At 35.8% G+C, this 25,544-nt stretch overlaps 1 protein-coding gene and 1 pseudogene across 6 annotated transcripts in view; one reads left to right on the top strand and one right to left on the bottom strand.

Moving 5' to 3' along the window:
• FUBP1 (far upstream element binding protein 1) overlaps nucleotides 1–25,413 on the top strand; it is a 38,078-nt gene extending 12,665 nt beyond the window's left edge. For 4 of the 6 annotated variants that reach the window (XM_021667783.2, XM_012442540.2, XM_021667784.2 and 1 more), the window contains 13 exons: nucleotides 1,187–1,349; nucleotides 1,450–1,548; nucleotides 1,672–1,773; nucleotides 2,221–2,323; nucleotides 2,410–2,510; nucleotides 2,805–2,946; nucleotides 3,889–4,049; nucleotides 8,027–8,178; nucleotides 8,261–8,340; nucleotides 11,870–11,998; nucleotides 13,528–13,602; nucleotides 20,170–20,315; nucleotides 20,697–21,064. In XM_021667783.2, coding sequence (XP_021523458.1) covers nucleotides 1,187–1,349; nucleotides 1,450–1,548; nucleotides 1,672–1,773; nucleotides 2,221–2,323; nucleotides 2,410–2,510; nucleotides 2,805–2,946; nucleotides 3,889–4,049; nucleotides 8,027–8,178; nucleotides 8,261–8,340; nucleotides 11,870–11,998; nucleotides 13,528–13,602; nucleotides 20,170–20,315; nucleotides 20,697–20,705 — 1,462 coding nt within the window. In that variant the 3' untranslated portion in view covers nucleotides 20,706–21,064. Of the gene's footprint in view, nucleotides 1–1,186; nucleotides 1,350–1,449; nucleotides 1,549–1,671; nucleotides 1,774–2,220; nucleotides 2,324–2,409; nucleotides 2,511–2,804; nucleotides 2,947–3,888; nucleotides 4,050–8,026; nucleotides 8,179–8,260; nucleotides 8,341–11,869; nucleotides 11,999–13,527; nucleotides 13,603–20,169; nucleotides 20,316–20,696; nucleotides 21,065–22,901; nucleotides 22,949–23,830 lie in introns of those variants that run through there. The other 2 variants (XM_064372537.1, XM_064372538.1) reach the window with 1 other exon arrangement.
• LOC135273419 (nuclear nucleic acid-binding protein C1D-like) lies at nucleotides 5,341–5,762 on the bottom strand (annotated as a pseudogene).
• Nucleotides 25,414–25,544: the final 131 nt, after the last annotated feature.

Raw genomic sequence — 25,544 nt, 5'->3', positions numbered from 1 at the left:
TAAGAGAGAGAGAGAGAGAGAGAGTGTGTGTGTGTGTGTTCGTGTGTGTGTTCGGAGACGGAGTCTCACTCTGTTGCCCAGGCGCTGGAGTGCAATAACACGATATCGGCTCACTGCAGCCTCCGCTTCCTGGGTTCAAGTGATTCTCCTGCCTCCGCCTCCCAAGTACCTGAGACTACAGGCACACACCACATTTGTTTTTGTTTGTTTTTTTTAAGTAGAGATGGGGTTTCACCATGTTGGCCAAGATGGTCTCTGTCTCTTGACCTTGTGATTCACCCACCTTGGCCTACCAAAGTGCTGGCATTACAGGCATGAGTCCCCATACCTGGCCTGATTTTCTTTATAGCACTTACCAAATAATGTGCTATTCATTTGACATGTTACTTTTACTTTTTTTTTTTTTTAATTTTTCAGCAAGTAGCCCCTGTATATTTTTACTTATTTAATGAAATGAAGCTACTCTCTAGCAGGAACCCTGTTTTTTTTTTAATCAGTACTGTTACCCCATTACCTAGAGTAGCACCTGGCACATAGCTGATATCTAAATATTTGTTGAATGAATAATCGTAGCATATGAGTAAGCAAAATGGTAGTTTAAAAATGTAACTAAATCATTTAGTTCTTGGAGGAATCAGTTTAATTCTGAGATAACTTTAGCATTAGAATGTTCTTTCTTGGAAATTTTAGACTACTCTTAAAAATAAAAATTATATATGTAGAAAATTTTTCAGTTAAAAGTAAAAGCATTGCTGGCTGGGCATGGTGGCTTACACCTGTAATCCTAACACTTTGGGAGGCTGAGGTGGGTGGATCACAAGATCAGGAGTTCAAGACCAGCCTGGCCAAGATGGTGAAACCCCATCTCTACTAAAAATAGAAAAATTAGCTGGGCATGGTACCACGCATTTATAGTCCCAGGTACTTGGGAGGCTGAGGCAAGAGAATCACTTGAACCCAGGAGGCGGAGGTTGCAGTGAGCCAAGATTGTGCCACTGCACTCCAGCCTGGGTAACCCAGTGAGACTCTATCTCAAAAAAAATTTAAAAAGTAAAAGCATTGTTAAAGTTAGCATCAAGGCACCTAATCCAGAATTGGGATACGAGTACTTGGTTATGTTGTTTTATATTTCTTTATTTGAATGAGCTTGGATATGCTACAACTTACTATTCAAATATGTTAACAGGTCAGCAAAACGGTTACTGGACCAGATTGTTGAAAAAGGAAGACCAGCTCCTGGCTTCCATCATGGTGATGGACCGGGAAATGCAGTTCAAGAAATCATGATTCCAGCTAGCAAGGCAGGATTAGTCATTGGAAAGGGGGGAGAAACTATTAAACAGCTTCAGGTATGGTTATGTTTGAAAAATGGTTATTTTTGGTCTGTTTTGATGACCATTTTCTTCTACTCCCTTTTGTTAATATATATTATTTCTGTGATTATAACAGGAACGGGCTGGAGTTAAAATGGTTATGATTCAAGACGGGCCTCAGAACACTGGTGCTGACAAACCTCTTAGAATTACAGGAGACCCATATAAAGTTCAAGTAAACTTAACTTTATACTTTATAAAGAAGGAGTTGGGTTGAATGGGGTTGGGCAAAATATGCATGTATAATTAAAATGTTTTGAGACATTCTTTCTAAATTAGCTAACTTTTTCTACTTTAGCAAGCCAAGGAAATGGTGTTAGAGTTAATTCGTGATCAAGGTGGTTTCAGAGAAGTTCGGAATGAGTATGGGTCAAGAATAGGAGGAAATGAAGGGATAGACGTAAGTAAAAATACCCATTCAGAAATGGTTGTATGCAAATTCATAAATACACATAAATATAATAGTGCTTTCTATTTTGTGTTAAGTAGCTTTCTCTAACATTGTATCCTTTTATTTCTCCTTTGTACTTGAGAATACAGAATTCTATATTTTATTTCTTATTACCCTATTTGCTATAAATATAGCATTGTATGTACTTTTACGATTTAAGGCAGATTTTCCTGAAATGGCTATTTTTTTTTTTAAGAGACAGGGTTTCACCATCTTGGTCAGGCTGGTCTTGAACTCCTAACCTTGTGATCCACCCACCTCAGCCTCCCAAAGTGCTGGGATTAGAGGCATGAGCCACCATGCCTGGTCTTGGAAATGGCTATTTTTTATCTTTCTTTTTTTAACTTTGAATCTTGAGAAGCCAGCTGTCTTAACACTTAGTCTTTTTTACATAAGGTCCCCATTCCAAGATTTGCTGTTGGCATTGTAATAGGAAGAAATGGAGAGATGATCAAAAAAATTCAAAATGATGCTGGTGTTCGAATTCAGTTTAAGCCAGGTGAGTACACATAATAATCCTGTAAGTGTTGCCACAGTTAGTTTTGACATACATTTATTGTTTAATTTTGTTTCTTTGTTTCGAAGATGATGGGACAACACCTGATAGAATAGCACAAATAACAGGACCTCCAGACCGATGTCAACATGCTGCAGAAATTATTACAGACCTTCTTCGAAGTGTTCAGGTTTGATAGAAAGTTAACATTTTCATTTTTTGTTTTCATGGAAAAGTATTTTCCTTCATCAAATCTGAAGTTTCCTGTATATCAGAGTCTGCTTCATGATGCTTTATTAATGGAGAAAGTTTAAATTGCTTTAAGGTAAAGATCTTGGAGCAGGAAGAAGTACTGCTTTAAGTGCTACCTTATTTACTCTTGTATTTTTACAAATGTTATTACTTATGATTATTTGGGCCAGTTCATCTCTAAAAGAAGTATTTCTGTGCTGATTTTCTTTCTTTCTTATCTTTCCCTCTATAGGCTGGTAATCCTGGTGGACCCGGACCTGGTGGTCGAGGAAGAGGTAGAGGTCAAGGCAACTGGAACATGGGACCACCTGGTGGACTACAGGAATTTAATTTTATTGTGCCAACTGGGAAAACTGGATTAATAATAGGAAAAGGCAATGTATTTTAAACTCTTTATATTTAACACATTCATTTTTCTGGACACTTTCTGTTGCTGTTGTAAACAAGTGGCAATGCTTTTTCTCTGGCTGTATATTAGTAGAAAAGCATTATTTTTTTTTTTTGGTTTGTTTTTGAGACCAAGTCTCGCTCTATCACCAAGGCTGGAATGCAGTGGTGCAATCTTGGCTCACTGCAACCTCTGCCTCCCGGGTTCAAGCAGTTCTTTGCCTCAGCCTCCCAAGTAGCTGGGATTACAGGCACCCGCCACCACGCCTGGCTAATTTTTGTATTTTTAATACAGACCATCTTTAGTTTCACCATTTTGGCCAAGCTGATCTTGAACTCTCAACATCTCCATCCACTGGCCTCAGCCTCTGAAAATGCTGGGATTGTAGGCATGAATCATCATACCTAGCCGAAAAGCATTCTTATGTTCATGTGTAACAAGTAAAACATAGATGAAAGATCTCATGTATATTTATGAAAAGAGCAGGAATTTAATCTTACTAGCTTCTAGAGAAAGGGGACTGAGAGGCAATTATTAGGGTAAGAAATGTCTTTTGACCCAAAAAGCTATTTGAGTGTTTTTGTTTGTGCATTTGTATTTTTCCTAACTCATATTTTTAAAATTTGAATGTTTATAATTGTATTAGTTTATGTTTAAACTGCCTTTAAGAGCAGTTTATTCAGATATTTTGTTATAATCACATTAAGCCTTTGTATAAACATACTAAGTAAATGTATTTTAAGAGAAGCATGAAATGCTTCCTAAAATTTAAAGTGTAGACTATTAAATGAACAATCTTAATAGAATATTGTCAAGTAGGATACTGACCAAACTGTATTTTTAATAGCGCATTTAATTGTGACCATTTTCTTCTAAATGGCTCCTAGTACATCCTCAACCTTTAGAGGAATTACTGTCTTTATTTTAGGAGGTGAAACCATAAAAAGCATAAGCCAACAGTCTGGTGCAAGAATAGAACTTCAGAGAAATCCTCCACCAAATGCAGATCCTAACATGAAGTTATTTACGATTCGTGGCACTCCGCAACAGATAGACTATGCTCGGCAACTCATAGAAGAAAAGATTGGTGTGAGTATGCTTTCAACTTTTTTTTTTTTTTAAACATTTTCAGCCTTTATTTAGAGAGTATAGTCATCATGCCAAAATTTATCCATCAACATACAACCTTATTTCCCATCTAAAGTTAATGAGAATGTATTTTATTTTAAATGAGACATAGAGGCAACATGCCAAGAATTAAAGTACAACTATAAAGTTTTAGTTTCACACTCTGAATATCAACAAAGCGGTAATTCCTAAGATCATGAAAACATAAAGTAACTATACAGAAAAAATTGAACATTTAGGTCATTTCATGCTTTCTTTTTTTTTTTTTTTTTTGAGACTGAGTTTCACTCTTGTTGCCCAGGCTGGAGTGCAATGGCGCGATCTCAGCTCACCCGCAACCTCCGCCTCCCAGGTTCAGGCAATTCTCCTGCCTCAGCCTCCTGAGTAGCTGGGATTACAGACACACGCCACCATGCCCAGCTAATTTTTTGTATTTTTAGTAGAGACGGGGTTTCACCATGTTGACCAGGATGGTCTCGATCTCTTGATCTCGTGATCCACCCGCCTCGGCCTCCCAAAGTGCTGGGATTACAGCCGTGAGCCACCGCGCCCAGCCCTCATGCTTTCTTAATGTCATATAGTGAAAATAGATAATACCTCTAATTTCAGTCTACAGAAAGCATACTTCATAAGGTCAGTATTCATTTAAAATATTACAAATGACTTTGGGAGGCCGAGGCGGGTGGATCACGAGGTCATGAGATCGAGACCATCCTGGTCAACATGGTGAAACCCCGTCTCTACTAAAAATACAAAAAATTAGCTGGGCCTGGTGGCGCGTGCCTGTAATCCCAGCTACTCAGGAGGCTGAGGCAGGAGAATTGCCTGAACCCAGGAGGCGGAGGTTGCGGTGAGCAGAGATCGCGCCATTGCACTCCAGCCTGGGTATCAAGAGCGAAACTCCGCCTCAAAAAAAAAAAAAAAAAAATATTACAAATGTTTACGAAGAACATTTTACTTAAATTTCACAGTTACTTATAAAATGGTACTTGCAAGATTGACCTATATAAAGAAATGAGTCTCATCAAAAGAGATGGTAAATTATAAATATAAAATATATCACAATGTTTAAATCCTCATAGTGCAAATCAATAAAGATAACAATCTTTGGAAAGTATTCAGCTTTACAAATGTACTGTAAATATATATATTAATTCAATAAGAAACACATTTAAACCTTGCACTGCCACAGAATTATTTTGTGGGAAAAAATGATGTACTTTTTGAATATGCATGCATCAAAATCAAAAAGTTAACTTTTATTTTTTCCTTTATTGGCAACTTTTGATGCATTTTTCGGTTTTGGCTCCCAGAGAGCATTTTTTTACAAATCTTGAAGCTACACCTCTGTCCAGCTTGCCAGCCTTTTTCTTGTCTGTCATTTCCTTGACTCTGTTCATAGATAATTCTTTCCAATTCCTGCTTTACTGGATGTTCCTTAGAATTAACTCCTTGAATTGCCGAATAAACCCAAAACATTGAATTTAATGTGTATGCAGAAGCCAAATCCACTTTTGCTTGTTCAAGTGGGTCCCACTTCTACAACAACTCATTTCTAGAAACAGACATCATGGTCTTCAGCATCTAATCCACAGCACCAATGGAATTCTCAAACGCTGACAAATACTCGTGAATTTCTACTGGGTAGTCTTCGTTAATTTCTTCACCTGCCATTATGGCTGACTCACGGACTTTGACTCTAGTCTCCCGGCTAAACTTTTAATTTATAGCGTAGACCCTTAGACTGTAGTTAAATAAGACATTTATTCAAATACGTCAAAGGAAAATGTATAAGTATTAGTCTGCATTTGTAGATTTTTTTGATACATATAATACCAACATGTAGATTTTTTAGCAATGAAAATAACCTTATTAAATATGCAGTTACAGGTTTTGAGAACAACCTTACATTTGGGTGTGGATAGATAAGAGAGGGTAGTGTTACCTGCAGGAATGATGATATTGTTGGTGTAGGATTGTGGAACATACTTAAAGGAAATAGTTAATGGAACTTGTTATTTATTAAGGTTTTACCATAGTGAACCCCAGTGAAGCAAACAAGATAAATCAGATGCATCTCCCACTCTACAGTAGAAATTCATAAATCATAGCTTTTGGACTGGCTCATAAATTTTCTGTGGTTTAAAATGTAGACTATTTGGGTGCTTCTTACTCTTACACATAATTTATAGAGACAGACCTGACAAAATGTCTGGGATAGGGCCCAGCATCTAATTTTACATAGATGTTTGGGTGATTCTGATGCACAGCCAAATGTGGAAATATTTTCTCTAGAAAAGTTTTCTGTTAGAACAAAAAAGTATGAAAAGCTTTGACTGCTTTTTTGTAAATGAGGCAGATGGTATCTTACTAGGATTTTTAATACAAAGTATACAGGGAACGTCTTAAATTATTAATAATCAGAATTTCCTAGGAAAATTCTTTTTGATATTTGCCATGTTGTAAATGGGGTGCAAATTGATACTGTTTCTGTCTACTTGGGAAGACAAAAATAGATGTACAAAAGACATGTAAGGAACATCTTACAAAATGTACACAAAAGTTGTAAGTTCTTTTTTATGGACAGTTATTTTAATTGTTCAAAAAATGAGATGTTTGTGGAATAATGATAGAGATTGATGCCATGTCAAAGAGTGAATAGCACATCTTGGTTTTTAATTTTACAGTATTAGCCTCACATGCATGGATCAGTATTTCTGTTGGATTCATGGAGAAACAAGATAGCTTGTTTTAGAGAAGCAATTTGATATGGTTGTTAAGCGCATGAATTCTGGAGGCGGGTTGCCTGGGTTTAAAATCCTCTGAATCATTTATTGGCTGTGTGACTTTGGAGAAGTTTACTCATGCTTTTCTGTGCCTTGATTTACTTCTGTAAAATGAGGGTAATAGTATCTACTTCGTAGAGTTGTAGGGTTTAAATGAATGTTCATGTGTGTATCACTTAAAAGAATGGCACATAGCCCTAAAAAAATGTTGCTACTTTTTCAGTGTTATTTTTACTACTTGGAAAGAATAGGTCATGGATAATAAGTGAGAGATGACTTATTAGATATTTAAAGAAACAAGTTAATAAAAATAACTTTAAGGGTCATGAAGTTTAGTTTCCCTATTTTGCAATGAGAAATTGACAACGACATGTAGTGTTAGCATTTTGTCTAACATGTCACCTGGTTGTATTTACTACTCAGAAGGAGCATTTTAGGACAGTTAAGCATAATGTCTTTGCAAGTTGGCTTAACAAAACAGAAACCGGTTAAGCATTATTAATTATGATGTGGCCTGCATGCATGATAAGGATATAAAATACCCTGATTTGTTGAATGAATTAAAAAGGGAATTTTTGTGCTATGAAAATTTATGATACAAGAAAAGCCAAAAAGGATATAAATTACAGATCTAAATGGGGTTCTAGTGACAGAAATAGGTTGCGAGGTGGATTTTAGTTTGGTAGTGAACCAGCTAGCTGTCACATTATCAGTGAAGTGTTCAGAAGACAACTGATACAAGACCCAAGCAGTTTGGGAATATGTTGTCAAGATAGTTGTCTCATATTAGGTGAGTAGATAAAGAGAGAGAGCTGAAGATAAGGACTTGATTTATGTGATTAAAATGAAAAAGAGATAGTAAAAGAACTATAAGAAGAAAGGGAACTGCTGCTGTTCACAAACAAACTAAAGGAAATTTAATTGCTAATTTAAATTGTATTTAATTGCTACTGTTGATTTTAGTGAATTTTACATGTCTCATTATTATGGCAGATAAAATAGGTTTTGCAAAATGAATGAGGAAAGGAAGGAAAACCTAAAATTTGTTGTTTGTGAATATAAGAGGGTAGAAATGGAAGATTATTTGGCCATAGAGTTGTTTAACCACTACTGTGTTTTGCTGATTTTTCTTATTTCTTCCTTTTTCTGTAGGGCCCAGTAAATCCTTTAGGGCCACCTGTACCCCATGGGCCCCATGGTGTCCCAGGTCCCCATGGGCCTCCTGGGCCTCCAGGGCCTGGAACTCCAATGGGACCGTACAACCCTGCACCTTATAATCCAGGACCACCAGGCCCAGCTCCTCAGTAAGTATTGGGTTTAGTTCTGGGCTTTTCCCCAAAGATTCTAGTTTATGGACTGTATTTTTATACTGATTTTTCTTTTCAGTGGTCCCCCAGCCCCATATGCTCCCCAGGGATGGGGAAATGCATATCCACACTGGCAGCAGCAGGCTCCTCCTGATCCAGGTAAAAGATGCTTATCATTTGTGTGTTATCTGTATTATTTCCCACTCCTGTTACAGTATTAAATTTTCTAGTAGTCTACATTTGTATGCATCACCTTCACTCACTTTACTCTTTCAACAGTGCTAGGCACTGCTGCCAACTCAGTGTATAGGACTGACATGTATATGATCTTTGCTTTTATGGAACTTCTTTCTGCTTGCATTTGGCTTTCTTATGAGTTGATATTGAAGAATGTTAAAAGCTAAAAGCTACCAGAAAGAGTACAGTGCAGTAGGTTTTAGAAACCAGTGCTGTCAAATGTGTAGTGTATTAATTGTGGCATTATCTATGAAAAAATAGTTTTTACACTTACAAAATTATGTGATAGGGGCCGGGCACTGAGGCTGAGGCTTGAGACCAGCCTGGGCAACATGGCAGGATCCATCTCTTAAAAAATTTGTTTTAAGTTAGCTGGGCAGGGTGGTACGCATCTGTACTTCCAGCTGCTCAGAAGGCTGAGATAGGAATATTGCTTGAGCCTCGAAGTTCTAGATTGTAGTGAGCTGTGGGTGCACCACTGTACTCCCCTGGGCAATAGAATGGGACCCCATCTCTTTAAAAAGATATATATGTTACCGTCTAACAGAGTGTTAAGTATTTGTGCATTAAACTTCCAAATTGTCAAATAAGATAAACTGTCTGTTCTAGTACTCCTCATGTGACAACTTCATGTGAGTAAGAATCAGGCCTGTGTTTAATAACTGCACGCTAAAACCCAAATACATGTAATTATTTTCTATACTCAGATCTGGATTCTGCATATATATAATACCCTGTTCTGTTCTTGCATTTTTCCATACCCTGTAGTTTGCTTTCTGTTTTGGTCAAAGAGTCATTCTTTGAAACCAATTAACATTTATTTATGATCCTTTTTTTCTCACCTGCTACCTACTTTTTAGGCCTCTTTCACTGGAGTAGTTTCAAGGAAGGTATACTCAATTATGGATTACTTTCTACACATAATATATTCATACAAAAAAAAACTTGAAGGAATTAATATAAAGGAAATTGCTTGATTGTTAACTTCATAGAAAGTGTGCTGTTTGGAATATGATGTCATGGCAGTTACCAAATAACCACAACTTCCATTAATTCAAGGAACGACTTGAGTTGTGCTAGGATATGAGCATGCAAAGTTGGGGTTGTGTTCTATAGCAAAAGAATGCACTCCCAGCGTAAGCAACACTATGATAGAAGGGCTCACAGGTTATGGAATATAATAATTTTTGGAGAATGAAAGGGCTTTTCTTTCCCTGATGTTAGCTAATTGGGATAGTATAAGTAAGCTAGTAATGAGATTCAAGAGTTTGAGTAGGTTAAGGAACAGATTTATATTGGGTAACTTGGATCTGCCAGGATTGTGTCTTTGAGCACTATTGGATAGGTAGCATGATCGAGGAAAAAATAATGGGCATAAGAAGTGGAAGTGGTCTGTATCACAAGTTGAGTTTCCCACTGGGAGTAGTAGTGAAGTCACCACTGTAGAAGCTGGTCAGTGAATGTGGTTGCAGCATGGTCTTTGGGTAAGAAGTAACCCATTTAACTAAAACCAGCTGGCTGGCCCAGCTCAGATTTATCAGAGGATTACTGGGTGTCTGCAGTAGGTATTGCTTGTATTAGAATAATGTAATGTTTTAATATTACCTGAACTAAAACTTTTTTTAAAAAATGGTCTTAAGGATTTGTGTGTAGTGGTCAATAATTTAGACTTCAGAGTCAAATAGACCTAGATCAGTCCTAGTCCTACAGTTTGCTAATTGTGAGGTGTCAAGCAAGTTTTTGAACTCCTGTAAGCTTCTGTTTTCTTATCTATAAGGTGATAAATGAATCTTGGGTTGAGTGAATATTTAGTAAATTCTTATACATACTAGTTAGTCATAACTGAGACTGGTTTTTTGTGTGGTTTACACATCTGGGAGTAGAAATATCACTTCCTAAAGTCTGTTTTATCTCAAATTCTTTATCCAGGCATTGTGTCAAGTGAAATGCCTAGATTTCTTGATTAATATACAGATAATGACCGGGTGCTGTGGCTCACACCTAATGTTGCTATAATCCCAGCACTTTGGGAGGGTGAGGTGAGTGGATCACCTGAGGTCAGGAGTTGGAGACCAGCCTAGCCAACATAGTGAAACGCTGTCTCTACTAAAAATACAAAAATTAGCTGGGCGTGGTGGCAGGCACCTGTGATCCCAGCTACTTAGGAGGCTGAGGCAGAGAATTGATTGAGCCCAAGAGGTGGAGGTTGCAGTGAGCTGAGTTCGCGCCACTGCTCTCCAGCCTGGGTGAGAGAGTGAGACTCTGTCATAAATATATATACATATATACAATATATCTACCTAAATATATATATTTAATGACACTTCAGATATGTAAACATTCAACATAGAAAAGCAGTACATTGGGCAATTGAGAAAAGCTTGGAGGGTGTCCTAATAACACCTTGTAATTATATTACCTTGTAATTTTCTTTTTCTAGAATTAATGCTTGCTCCTTTTTCTCAAACTTGACTGACCTTTGTTAAGCAACTGAGAATTGCTACTATTCCGAATGAAGACATGATAGAAAATTGAAAAGTTCTAATTGTATGATATATTCCTAGTATAAAGGGCACAATCAAGTTATTTCTGGTTTCTTGAAGATTGAGAGGTCTCAAACTGTTCATAAATCATTTGATGTGGGAGATAAGTGAGGGTCAGTCCAGTGTAGAGGAAATATAACATAGCTGAAAGCCTGGATGTGGGCATAGTGATTTCTGAAAAGTACACTCACAGTGTTGTGGCTGGAGCTTGGGTGTTGAAGAGATATGACAGAGAGAAATCAGGATGAAATTGAAAGGATAAGCCAAGGGGTTCAGACTGTTAAAGATGCTGAATGATAGGCTATACTTAAACTTTGACTATCCTGAAGATTCTAGAGAATGAAGAATTTCAAGTAGGATAATATCAAGTTGATAACATTCAATGTGAAATAGGATGAAATGTGGCTAATCCTTTTTTTTAAGATTTTTATATTTTCATTGAAAATAAGGACAAAGTTCATTGTTCTAAAATAATTGTTTCTTTCTCATACAGGTTAGTCCCTAGAAATGTTTTTCTTTAGTCATCTGACAAATAGAGCTGTTTGTGCTTGAGGCGAAACCAACCAGTTTAGAAAAAAACAAGGGCACAGCATGGTTTGAGACAGAGCATTGGATTTGGAGCCAAAAGACCTTTATTCACATCCCAGTTACGCTGCTCAGTAGTTTTTTAACCTAGGAAAGTCACTTGATCCCTGAGCCTTGGTTTTCTTTAATAAAAGCTGATGGTGACAACAAAAATACAGAAAATTTAAAAGTTTTAATTTACTTTTTTAAATGTTCTAGTTAATTTTGGGACTGTATATTTGCCAGAGAGCTGGGTGTTTGTGTGTGTTTGTGTGTGTTTGTGTGTGAGAGAGAGAGAATTAGACTTCACAAGCAAATATTGAACTTTCATTTATTAATTCTAGCTAAGGCAGGAACGGATCCAAATTCAGCAGCTTGGGCTGCTTATTATGCTCACTATTACCAACAGCAAGCACAGCCACCACCAGCAGCCCCTGCAGGTGCACCAGCTACAACTCAAACTAATGGACAAGGTAACTAAAGAACTTACTATATGTGAAAGTCAAAACTTGTGTTTGGAATTATGTATGAAGTAGATCACTGTAGAATACCTAAAATTTCTAACATTATTTAATTATAATTGAAGCAGACTTTTCCTTTTTTAAATTGTTGCTTGGAAGTAACTTCAGACTTTACAGCCGGGCGTGGTAGCTCACGCCTGTAATCACAGCACTTTGGGAGGCAGAGGCGGGTGGATCACAAGGTCAGGAGATTGAGACCATCCTGACTAACACGGTGAAACCTTGTCTTTACTAAAAATACAAAAAAAATAGCCAGGCATGGTGGCACATGCCTATAGTCCCAGCTACTTGGGCGAATCAGTTGAACCTGGGTGGCGGAGGTTGTGGTGAGCCAAGATCCTACTGTTGCAGTCTAGCCTGGGCAACAAGAGTGAAACACTGTCTCAAAAAAAAAATTCAGACTTTCATAAAAGTTGTAAGAACAATTCCAGGAGCACCCAGATAGCCCAGCTGTTAATGTTTTATCCCCTTGTTTACTCTGTTACCATCTATATCATATAACTGTGTCTGTGTGTATTTATTTAAATTATCCATTACAATTCGTTCGGAAGGAAACTATATTATATCCGGTATAATTTGTTCTGAAAGAAATCATTTAAGACTAAACTGTAGACATGATGCCCTGTTGGGTACTTCTTCAAAAATATATAACCATCATACAGACCTCCAAATCAGTAAATCAACTTGATATATTCTTTGCATCATTGTGGATTTCTGGTCTTTGCAATAGGTTATATTTTTAAAGTATTTATAATTTTGATAATCAGATTATCCTGAATTGGCCAGTCAGGGAGTATATTCAGGGTGGTGCCTATATCCTTTCGAAATACTTGTCATTCTTGTAAGCACTTTACCGTCTGGCACAGTAAGATTGTTATTTTTTGCTTTCTGGGCTCCAGCCCTTGAGTCAGCCGTTGCTTTAAGGAGCTCTGATTCCTTTTAGTAGAATATGGTGGTTCGAAACAAGACTGATTATGCTCGTTGCTACTGAGGTGTCATTGCTTCTAGCTTCTTTCAACAGAGCTAGGAAATATATTTACATACATGCATACTCACATATACATACCAAAAAATACATAAACATTGATATCTGTATATATTTTTTAAAACTATGTTCATATCACCACATCGATTTCAGCGTTTTGGGGTTTTCAAGCCTTTTCCTTTTTTGTACTTAGAAATGGTGAGAAACCTGGTATCCTCAGTGTATTTCCTTGTTTGATAGACATTTACTTATATGTTCAGCGTAACCAGTCTTCCAGATAGTTTGGTTTTCTTCTCTGTCCACCACCTCTGTACCCTCAGTACGTTCTATCTTTGGCACTAGTAACAGTGCCACTACCACAGAGTACCTCCTTCCTACCCTTACTGCCACATCACAGGCACCTGCCAGCTCCTACATCCACGGATCAGAAGGAAATGCCTAAAATTGCCTTTTAAAAACTTTAATTCTATTCTTTTTTTTGTTTTGCTTGAACAAGGAGATCAGCAGAATCCAGCCCCAGCTGGACAGGTTGATTATACTAAGGCTTGGGAAGAATACTACAAGAAAATGGGTATGTTTTATACATTTCTTGAAAATACATAATTAAGTTAAAACACTTAGTAAATATACATTAGAATGTTGGAGATTTGTTAAAAGCATATTTGTATTACCTTAGATGACTTTCATCCATTTATTAACTTTTAAAACCTTCAGGAAGAGAATAATTGAATAAAATCACTGGACTTGTAGACATATCAAGACAGTTGCAAATGATAGTCTTAAATTTGTGGTTACATAGCAAGGAAGTCTTTTTATTTCTAATTGTATTTGTCAACCAGTTATTAATTGAAACTAGAAATTTCCTCACTGGCGCATACAGTATTGGACATTACAATACTTTTGACAATGACAGTTATATATATTATTAGTCTAAATGGCATAAGGTTAGATTTTAGTGTGTCAAGCAAAAATTGATTATGTCTGATACCATTATTTTTGCTGCAAAATAAGCAGGTAAGAATTAACTTGCATTGGTGGAAAGTAAATTACTTAATATTTGCATGTTCTTTCAGCAACTATATAGCATGTACTACATGCCAAGCATAGGGATAGATGCTGAGCCTACAATTATGGGCATACTGGCTAGGAGTACTGCCCTTTCAGGTAGTATATGCTAATGGGGAGGGTACATTTGTTAAGTAATTTGTAAACTGCAAACTGCTGTGAAGGAAGAGAACTGTTGATATTTCACATATACAGATTAGAAACAGTACAAAACTTAGTTACAAAACTACTAAGTGATGGAACCAGAATTTGGCTTCCAAGAGGGTCTGGGCCCCAAGCTTGTCTCACAGATTTGTCTATTTAGGGACCGTTTGGAACCTGATATTATTTTTCTGGACAGATCACTATGTTTCAGCCGCTTTTGCTCTTAGTCATTTAAAATTATCACATATTACAGCTATATGTCACAAATGAAAGCTAAATTGGTAAAGTTGCCTATCCTTCACTAGCAGAAAAAGAATCTATAGTTTTTTTTTTTTTTTTTTGAGACGGAGTTTCGCTCTCGTTACCCAGGCTGGAGTGCAATGGCACAATCTTGGCTCACTGCAACCTCCGCCTCCTGAGTTGAAGCAATTCTCCTGCCTCAGCCTCCCAAGTAGCTGGGACTACAGGCGTGCCCCACGCCCAGCTAATTTTTGGTATTTTTAGTAGAGACAGGGTTTCACCATGTTGACCAGGATGGTCTTGATCTCTTGACCTCGTGATCCACCCGCCTCAGCCTCCCAAAGTGCTGGGATTATAGGCATGAGCCACCGCGCCCAGCCGAATCTATAGTTTAGGTAGAGTTTTGTCATAAGATAATGGTCTACTTGTGATTCTCAATGTAAATTGTAAATTTCAATGTTTTCTTTGCCAGAGAATGTTTCTTATTCTCCACAGAAAGAAAAAATTCTAGAAAGGTGATGATTTTAATCTTCTAGGTGTAAAATTACATATACCTGGTGATAACGATGTTCTGCATAACTGGTTTCTTTTTTTTTTCTTTTTTTTTCTTGACATGGTGATTGTAGTTAGCTGTGCAACTTCTTTCTTTTTAAAGAAAGAAAAAAATGTTTTTCCTCTTAGAATGGCTTTTTAGGAGAATCATCTTCCTTCTATTTCTGAGGCTGTAACAGATTAATTTATGTTCTTGTGACCTAGCTTGGGCGGATCTGTAGTAGCTAAAATTCTGCAAAAAGAAACTTTTAACTAAAAAACAGCATACTCTGGTTAAGGTTGGTTACATAATTTATTTTCTGAACTGGGATCCTTTTTAGAATGAATAGGGGTGCTATTAATCATGCCCTGACGACATAGTGGTCAGGACCTCTAATCAACTTAACTTTAATGAAATAACATCACCATTTTAAAAGACTTTGGCATGAGCAATGCCCTGTGGCGCCAGCTGCTTGGGAGGCTAACGATGGAAGGATCCCTTGAACCCAGGAGATTGAAGCCAACCTTGGCAGCATAGTGAGACCTGGTCACATGTTGAGGTTAAAAATCGTTAGCTTCAACTTCTGTTTTCTCAATGGGTAATGGTGCCTAGATATGGTCCCTAGTTATTATTAAGTAGGTAAAAACAAAGACCTGTTAATGGATTTAGTTAATTACTAAGGAATGAGTTTGGGTTCTGTGCTTTTTTTTTAACCTTATAGATTATTTGTAATATGGCCATTAATATGTTTACTGTTTAATCTTTCTACCTTTCACTTGCTAAAACTGAGTAGGTGTGTTGAATTCTAATTTTTATTGTTAAGGGAAGACATTTCACCTTATCTTTATTTTTTACCATTTCCCTGCCAGTTAAAGATACTATGCTAGATGGTTTTGAATCCTTTGTGGGAAAACGTAGCATAGAAATAACAATTAAATATTACTACATAATAATGCTGTATGACTAAAGAACCTTGTTACCCCACTTTTTCTGTTGTGTCATTTTCTGTAATACCACAAGAATCACCTGTTAATTTTATTTATTTATTTGAGAGGGGTGTCTCACTCTCTCGCTTAGGCTGATGTGCAGTGACACAATCTCAGCTCACTGTAACTCCGCCTCTTGGGTTGAAGCAGTTCACCTGCCTCAGCCTCCCAAGTAGCTGGTATTATAGGTGCCCACCACCACATCCAGCTAATTTTTTGTATTTCTAGTAGAGATAGGGTTTTAGCATGTTGACCAGGCTGGTCTCAAACTCCTGACCTCAGGTGATCCACCCACCTCAGCCTCCCAAAGTGTTGGGATTATATGCATGAACCACTGTGCCCACCCTCATCCTGTTAATTTTATGAGCAAAATGGGGCAGTTGGGCAAGTCCCTCATGTATGTATATCTTTTTTTTTTTTTAAGGTGGAGTCTTGCTTTTGTTGCCCAGGCTGGAGTGCAGTGGCACAATTTTGGCTCACTGTAAACTCTACCTCCTAGTAGGTTCAAGTGATTCTTCTGCCTCAGCCTCCTGAGTAGCTGGGATTCCAGGCACCCACCACCATGCCCAGCTAATTTTCATACTTTACTGGGGTTTCACCATATTGGCCAGGCTGGTCTTGAACTCCTGATCTCGGGTGAGCCACCCACCTCAGCCTCCCAGAGTGCTTGGATTACAGATGTGAGCCACTGTGCCTGGCCTCATATGTAATCTTATAAAGAAAATAATGCTAGGTAATTTAGTCAGGTTCTTGATGAACATTTGTCATTATGCTGGCTACGGGGTCAATTTGTCTTTTTCTATAAAAGCTCTTCTTGTAAATGATCAGCTGCTCAACTGCTTTAATTTCTTCTAGGTACCTTACCTATCATCAGGATCTTTTTACCACAAATAAGAAACCATAAAGCATAAAACTTGGTTCAGTCTTCACATTTCTTAAATAGAAGGAAAAAGGGAATAATAAAATAGGGAGATACACATCTTTATTTCAAAGCCAACTCTGCTATTGACTTTTCCAGTGGCAGAGGTAGGATTTTCTAGGACCTTAGATTTCCTCATTCCTCATCCTAGTGCCCTCTTCGCCAAACTTGGCAGGCTATCACAGCTTTTGGAGCCTAATTTCAGTTTTCCTTGATAAAAACAGAAAACTCCATTTATAGATTTTTATGTGTCATTATTTGCTTGTTTACTAAAAAATAAACTATTGAAAACAGATGTGGGTTAAGTTTTCCAAAATTAGTTTTATTTTTTAAAACAATTCTAAATTCCCCAGGATAACACCAAACCAAGAAATTCTTTTTTGTTTTCCACACTGAGTCTCTCCATCACCCAGGCTGGAGTGCAGTGGCACAATCTCGGCTCGCTGCAATGTCTGCCTTGCAGGTTCAGTTTTCTTGCCTCAGCCTCCCAAGTAGAGAAAATCTTGATAAGATTTCAGAGTTTAAAAAGGGAGTTAAAAGGAATGGCAGCAATCTAGAGATGAGTGTTTTTGACGCTGGAATAGAGGGAATTTTTATGAGAGACCCTTAAGAGAACAAACAGGGTTTCAAAGTAGAAAGGAGTAATTCTTATTTGGAGGAGAAGTAAAGACATTTGGGAAAAGTTTGACTTAAGGAAGGCCCTTATGATAAGGACTGATGTGGTAGACTCTGAACCCTTAAGAATCTGGTACCTTAAGCCTAAAAGAGGGTAGAGTGAGGATTTGTAGGAAAGGTGCAGGTGTATAGGAAGACAACTGAGTGTGAAATTCTATTCAAGCAAGGCTGGCTCTTGGGCTCTAATAGAATTTTACAAGCTAACTGTAGAGCAAGTCTTTTCTTTCGGATGAAAGAAATTTAAGGTTAAACTTTATGCATTATAATTATAAAACTGTAATAAATATTAGTTAATGTTCAACTGAAGTATAGATTGAACTATCTGGCATCAAACAGTAACTAAGCCGTGATCGCATCACTACCACTATGTTCCAGCCTGGGTGACAGAGCAAGACCCTGTCTCAAAACAAACAAACAAAAAAATCGAGGAATAAGGGGAGCAAGGAAAGGAAGTACTTGCTTGAAGGGGCAGGGAAAGAGTTCTTTCTCTACTTCAGCTGGGCAAAATCATATTTGCCCTTTAGATTGAAAGAGTGAAGTAAGCTTTTTTTGAACATCTTTTAAGATTGGAGTTTGAAATATTGACAGCTTATCTACCAAGTATTTGGTTTTTCTCCTGAAGTCTAAAGTATTTTCTTTGTAAAGTCTAAAGTGTTTACTATTAACTTTCCACAGGGATATAGGAGTTTGCAGGGGCTGTAGTTTTTTCAGGGAACATTGATGAATTTTCTTGATGCATATGCCTGTTTCTACCGTCTTACATTGTTAATTTGCCTCTAAAATGAGTAACTCTTACAACGGGATTTAAAACCTGAAGAGAATTGCTACCTTGATCAGGTTTGGTTTCAAGTGTGCAGCTTATAAGAGACAACGTATGGTTTTATTGCTATTGTTACACTGGGGTATTAGGCAGTTTTTAAAATACTGAAACCTGTTTCAGATTTGCTTGAATTGAGAGTTATTTATAGAAAACAGGAAAATATGAGAATTTTTAATAGTATATGAGAGTTCTCTGTTACCCAAGAAGAATGTTTTTTTAAAGTCTTAAATTCTTATTCATTCAGTTGCTTTGATTCTGTGACCTGTTTTACAATGGTGATAGACTACTTTCTGAAACTATGAAATTGGTCTTGTTGGCAACATCCTACAAACATAAAAACAGCTTTCTGTATGTCTGTGCTCCAGTATTTTTGTCTATGGTAATTATTTCACAAAGCCAAGTGAATTACAAACTAAATAAAATAGTGCTCAAGTAAAGAAACTGAATAGGAAAACACATTCTCTCTTCTCAATTTTTTGTTTAGACAATTATATACCTTCAGAAATTGGGAAAATAAGGCACCACTCAGCTTCTCATTTTTTAAAAGTTTGACGTATGTGCTTTATATGTATGTTTTTTGTGTATGCACCATTTCAAAGTAAGTTGCAGACAAGACAGTTTGTTCTAATTACACTTAATGGCTGGGCACGGTGGTTCATGCCTATAATGCCAGGACTTTGGGAAGCCAAGGCAGGTGGATCACTTGAGCCCAGGAGTTGAAGACCAGCCTGGACAACATGGCAAAGCCCCATATCTACAAAAAAACAATAGAAAAATGTCAGCTAGGCGTGGTGGGCCTATAGTTCCAACTACTCTAGAGGCTGAGGTGGGAGGATCACCTGAGCCCTGGGAGGTCAAGGCTGCAGTGAGCCATGATTGCACTGCTGCACTCCAGCCTAGGCAGCAGGGTGAGACCCTTTCTCAAAATAAATTCCATAGTTTATTTGACTATATTTAAGATTGATCCATTGCATTTCATTGTTATATTTCTTTATTCTCTTAATTCAGCAAAGTCTATCTGCTTGGAAAAAGACCTGATCATGAAAGCTGAGTTATGTTTCATTGATCTGGTTCTTTATTCCATGTCAGGTTACTTTTAATAACATTGTGTTGTAATTGGAATACATTATTAATACTTTAAACATCTTATTACTAGTTTTTGTGTGTATATATAGATTTTATATATATATATATACTTTATACGTCACTAATCAGGAAAAAGTCTTGGCTAGGTCTTAAAATAATAAAGTCTTTAAATCATTGCCTTTATAAATGGACTTTTTTTCCCCAAAAATGTTCTTTTTGTAATTCTAGAATTGAATCAAGATTATGCCTAAATTTTTTACCTTCCTTAGCTAAAGCAGTGTGGATTTGGGGTTGATTTTGTTTTTTACTAATAGTGATGCTCTGGAACTAACTAAAAGTTATGATTGATTATAAGGCAAAAAGAAAGAGGTTTTTGTTTTGGTTTTTTTTTTGGCAGAGTAGTTTCCTGACACTACTAATGAACATTTTAAATAAAACAGGAGCAATTCTGACTCTCTGTGGTTTTGTCTTATAACCTGTACTTACAGTGAGTGGATGCAATTTTGTATTAAAATTTAGGGGGTTTTTTTTAGGTCAACAAGGGCAGACACAAGATTTTTCAAAGGCTTGGGAGGAATATTACAAGAAGCAAGGTATTGTTTTTATTAGAAATGAGATCATTTTGGGCTGTTAATTGTGGTTACAGCAACAAAGTTCTTTTTTTTTCAAAGGTCAAGCAGTTCCTGCTCCAACTGGGGCTCCTCCAGGTGGTCAGCCAGATTATAGTGCAGCTTGGGCTGAGTATTATAGACAGCAAGCAGCCTACTATGCCCAGACAAGTCCCCAGGGAATGCCACAGCATCCTCCAGCACCTCAGGTATAATATAATTGCTAATTTGTTGATTCCTACTTCAGTCATGTTTTTTGCATGTTTACTGTTTGTCTGTTTGGGAGTATGTTTGCCTTTTAAATTTTTATCTGGCAAAGTGTAACTATCTAAATGAATTGAAGTACTATGGTGTATTATTTGGGTTTTTTTTTAATAATGCTTTCCGGCATCTGAGTGCTGAATATTACTACAATGCCTTTGATTTTAAAAATAAATTTTCTTCCCCCAGGGATTTGCAAATCATTCAAGAAGCCACCACCATTTATATTAACCAGTTTTTCTTTCTTAAAGGATTCACTCCTGAATTAGCTCCATTTCAAGGATTTTCTTTAACTTTTTGTGTATTTCTTATGTATCTCTTCTGCACAGGGCCAATAATAAGAAGTGGACAATACAGTATTTGCTTCATTGTGTGGGGGAAAAAAACCTTTGTTAAATATATGGATGCAGACGACTTGATGAAGATCTTAATTTTGTTTTTGGTTTAAAATAGTGTTTTTTTTTTTTTTTTTGAAAATGTACAAAATATCTATCACTACTGATAGGAGGTTAATATTTCTGTGTAGAAATGAAAATTGGTTTGTTTTTAGTATTTAGTGTAGATGTACACATTCCAGCAAATGTATTTGCAATTATTATGTGGTTGATGCTTTGTGATATAAATGTACTTTTTCAATGTATACTTTCACTTTTAAAATGCCTGTTTTGTGCTTTACAATAAATGATATGAAACCTCCTGTGTCGGTAAGTTGGATATGTGGGTATTTAAAGGATTCATAATTTCTTAGCAATGATAAATTAAGATACATATACACAAATATATAAGCTTTCCCCATGAAATATTGAGTTTTTAAACACTGGCATGTTTTTCCCCCCTTGCAGTATAGTGGTAGATTGGAGGATCTTTTCCATTTATTGTATTTGGCTCTTTCAGCACAAGTAATCCTGATATCTATTTTTTTTCCTTCTGTTTGATTAAAAACTGCATGTGTGTACAATGATCTTTTGGCATACTTCCATTGCATTAACAGTGAAATTTCCTTTTATACATGACCACTGTTTCAGACCTGTACTGCTGCTATAACAGTTAACCTTTCTGTTCTTAATTTGATAATACTTGATTTCCAAGACTGTTTCAGCATAACTAATTTTAAACAGTTTACAGATAGTGAATATGAGTAGTCTAATAAGAACAGTTTTTTTTCCATGTAAAGCAACTCTTTCAATGTATATAATATTAGTGTGTTTCTTTCTAAATTTAGGCTAGAAAAGTGAATAGTGTGCAAAAAGTATAGCTACATTGCATCTGCCATTGAAACATAAATGGGGTATGGAAACGTTCAAGCTTTTTTTTTTTCTTTATGCAGTATAGATAAGATTTGTTTTGTAAATGCACAAGTCCAATCATTGAATCAACTTAATTTTTTTATGTACTTGAAATCATTTTATTACTCTTTTAACACTCATGCTGAAGTTCTGATATTTTGTTGAAATCCATTGTTTTACTCTTTGCATATTTGTTGGCTCTTTGCATATTAATATATTAGACTACATGCAAATACAGTCTGTCTTGCCATTGTCTGTTGAAGTGCAGGTTTGATCCAGCCAGTATAGAACTAGCTCTGTAGGGGTGAGGAGGACTGTGCTGTGTATCATCCTTGATTGTGTTCCTTCAAGGAGCATTGCACTGTAAGTACATCAGAATGACAAATTGATGAACTGCAACAGTATCTTTTTGTCAATGTTCCACATAATGCAAATGCCATACTTTGTGTGAATATTATGTTGGAATACAGTGCTGATATCTTGGAAAACCATAACTGCTTCTTAATTTAACATAGAATAATACATAGTTCTGTATTTTTTTTTAAAGTGAGCTTAATGGGTAAGTATTTTTTTTTATGTGCTTTAGCTATAGCTAAAGAAAACTGATACTTAACAAAGTTGAATAGTATTATTCACTGGTGCTCCTACAATATTGTTTTTCAGTGTAAAATATGCATATCTTCTATATTTAATATGAAAATCTTGAAATGTACTAGACAGGGGATTTCAGTTTGCAAATAATGAGCAATGTAGCAGTTTTAACACATTTCATAAATATGTATTTTGTCATTGGTGGGGAGCACCATTTGTTGTTTCAAATATACTTTAAAGGAAGAAATACAAGGACATAAATGTTGAGATTACCTACAGAATGGAAATAGCAGTACAGTGTACCGTTCATTGTAGATATTTTGAAATGTTTTTTGATTGTTTTATATAACCTAGAGTGATTTCCCTTACCCTTATTTAGATCGGGATATTTAGTTCTGGTTTGAAGTTTAATAGTTAAGGAGTTAGCTATCTATTATCTTTAAGAGTAGGGTATTGATGTGAACAATTGCAGTATTTTGCATGATACTGTTTTATAGATGACCTTTTAGGAAAGTGGTGCATTTATTAATTGAACTGAAGAAGTAGTTCAGTTGAATTCAGTATCATAACTCACAAATTGGAGGCTGTTGACTTTTATTCATTTAAGGTTTAAAATCTTTATTAATTGCAAACAGTGCAATTATTTATACTTCACAGTGCCTTCCCAGACCTTCCACCTTAGGTTCTGCTGCAAAAAGCACCAGGTAAGCACAACCTAAGGACATATATAAATAAATATTTCAGTACATTAATGTTGTCCCTGTGAGGTTTTTGTGGTTGTGTATTCAAAGGCAATCTGCTACTGCTTCCCCAAAATGTATTTTGTTATTTTATGCTACCATCTTAGTGGAAAGTCTGTAAGTTGTTAAAGCAACTGTTTACATTTCTGGGTAATGTTTACTTTTTTTTTTTTTATTAAAACAAGAAAATGATGAGTAGATTGCTGCAGTAATTGAACTACATCCGAATCTTTTTGTATTTTTTTCCCAAATATAGAAGTGTTAAGATTAAGAAAGGACAATTAAACAGTTTTCAAGATTTAGGAAATCACTTGTGTAGAAACTTCAACAGCCTTCACAATCTGTTTTATATGATTGACAGAAAATTTCTTTGCCCTCCAAAGCTATAATTTCTTTATTTTTTTTTTCTTAAACTATAGTAATTCAGTAAGGATATTATGGGTTAGAATTTTATTATGGTTTTTTTCTTAGACAAAAGTTATATGCTGAAAAAGGAAAAAGTTATAAGGCAGTATGTTTTGATAAAAGACATGTGCATTCAGTGAAATGTAAACTGTATAGCAAATAACCTTTCATAATCTGTAGCAACCAATATTTTTCTGATTTAATAATATTTTAATAACTGACGCTGCATTAATTTAATTTTTTTGCCAGTTTAAAATGTTTGTGTGTTTTTATAGATGATTTTAACTGGTACATATTTTGAGTTAAGATGAATGTATGAAAGCAGCATCTTATCAGTTTTGTTTATTCTATTTCTAAAATGTGCTGATCCTTTTAAAACTCCTGCTTATCTCTGCAACAAAGAAAAATATTCAAAAATACTGCCTTCATTTTCACACACAGTGCTGAAGATGCTGCAAGCACCAAATCATAGCTCATAAAATCAGGTCCTGAGATAGTTACCCATAAAGAGGAATCCTTTGAGTGTATGCCATTGGTGAGCCGATGAGCATGGACCATAGAAGGGCTCAATGTAGAAGGTAAAATTGGCAAATCATAATTGAGAAATATGAAATGTATTCCCATACATATGATATAGGGTGTAATGTACCTGCTTTTGATCACTTTTCATTTTAAAGTGCTATTCACTTGATCTTAAATGTTCCATGAACTGTTAAATTTCTTAAGTTACGTAGCTACTACACATTTATGTGTATGTATGTTTTAATAGTCAATGATAGGTATATAAGATTGATAATTAAAGGGGCTCATTGAAACTTAAGAGCCTGTTGAGTTTGGTTAGTTGTAGATTGCATTTTTATAAAAAAAAATACAGATAGATGAATGATAACAGATATTGGGGCATTGTTTCTGTCTCATAAGAATTATTTTATTCATTACCATAAGCCTTCACTGATACTGTAAGCATTATTTTAAATGACGCTGATCTTAAGTTTGAAATAAATGGAAAGCAGAAAAGGTGAGCCAGTTAATTTGAATGCATTGGATATTAGTGTTAGAAACAATGTTTAGTTTAGACTGAAATTGAACTGACTTATTTAACACTTAAACAAAATTTGACAATGTTTTTAATTTTTTTAAGACAGCTTAGTGTGGTGATACTTAGAATTCTATGGTTTGATGTTTCTTTTAGAAATGAGAAGTATAGTTTTATTTTTTTAATATCAGAAATGCTTTTAATACTAAAACTAGTAATTTGATACTAGTGGTTTCTAAACATTGTAAAATATATCTTTAAACAAATTATCTTGGTAGTTAATTCATAAGGGTGGGGTTGGGTAGGAATAGCAGAGTACCTTCAGAGGGAAAGGGGAGTAATTCAGAAGTGATAGCATTTTATTTGTTTGAATACTCTGCCAGTAAAATCAGCTCTACTTAGACAGTTATCTGTTATGTAGAATAATGATGTAGAATTTACTAATCAGTGAGGATGTCTTGTTTTTATTTTCTGCAAATTCTGCCTCATTTTAAAATGCATTTTAACAATACCTAATTAAAGATAATTTTGGCTCTGAAAATAACCTTATTTTTTGTTGAGTTAGTGACTTCATTTTTCTTGCCACAATATAAACTTTTGAGGGTTTTTTAAAATTGGTGCTTTTAATAAGCAAATGAATCCCAGGGTTTTATTTTCTTCAGTGATACACCTATAGAAAAAACTCTTAAATGTATTTGCACATATATATATATATTTTTTCTTATGCATGCTCGATGCATTTTCGTCCTGAGAAAAATGTTCTCTACAGAAACTACCCGTGTGTAAAAAGAAGATTGGCTTAAAATGGCTACTGTGATGGGAACAGTGTCTTAGGGAGATGCAGCTTGGACTTGAGGTAAATTGAATACTTTACAAACTGTGGTTTAGAGTTTGCTTTAATGACATTGTATGTAAAAGGTCACATGATTGCTGTAATTTTGTATTCATTATGGTTTCCTCAATAAATAAATGTACATTGATGAATATTGTAAGGGAGTGCTTTGTGGTTTTTATACGTATATTGGTAAAATTTTCTACTTGACTGGGGTTTTTTTAATGTTTACTGTGAGAAAAGATGATTTTTAAAAGTTTTAATGCATGGTGAAACCCCTGTCTCTA

Source organism: Aotus nancymaae, unplaced genomic scaffold, assembly GCF_030222135.1.
Source record: "Aotus nancymaae isolate 86718 unplaced genomic scaffold, 86718_ANA_hifiasm-v0.15.2.pri h1tg000007l, whole genome shotgun sequence".
In the NCBI taxonomy this organism is placed as follows: Eukaryota; Metazoa; Chordata; class Mammalia; order Primates; family Aotidae; genus Aotus; species Aotus nancymaae.
The sequence above is the reverse complement of the archived record's forward strand: the minus strand, read 5'-3'. Positions and strand labels throughout refer to the sequence as shown.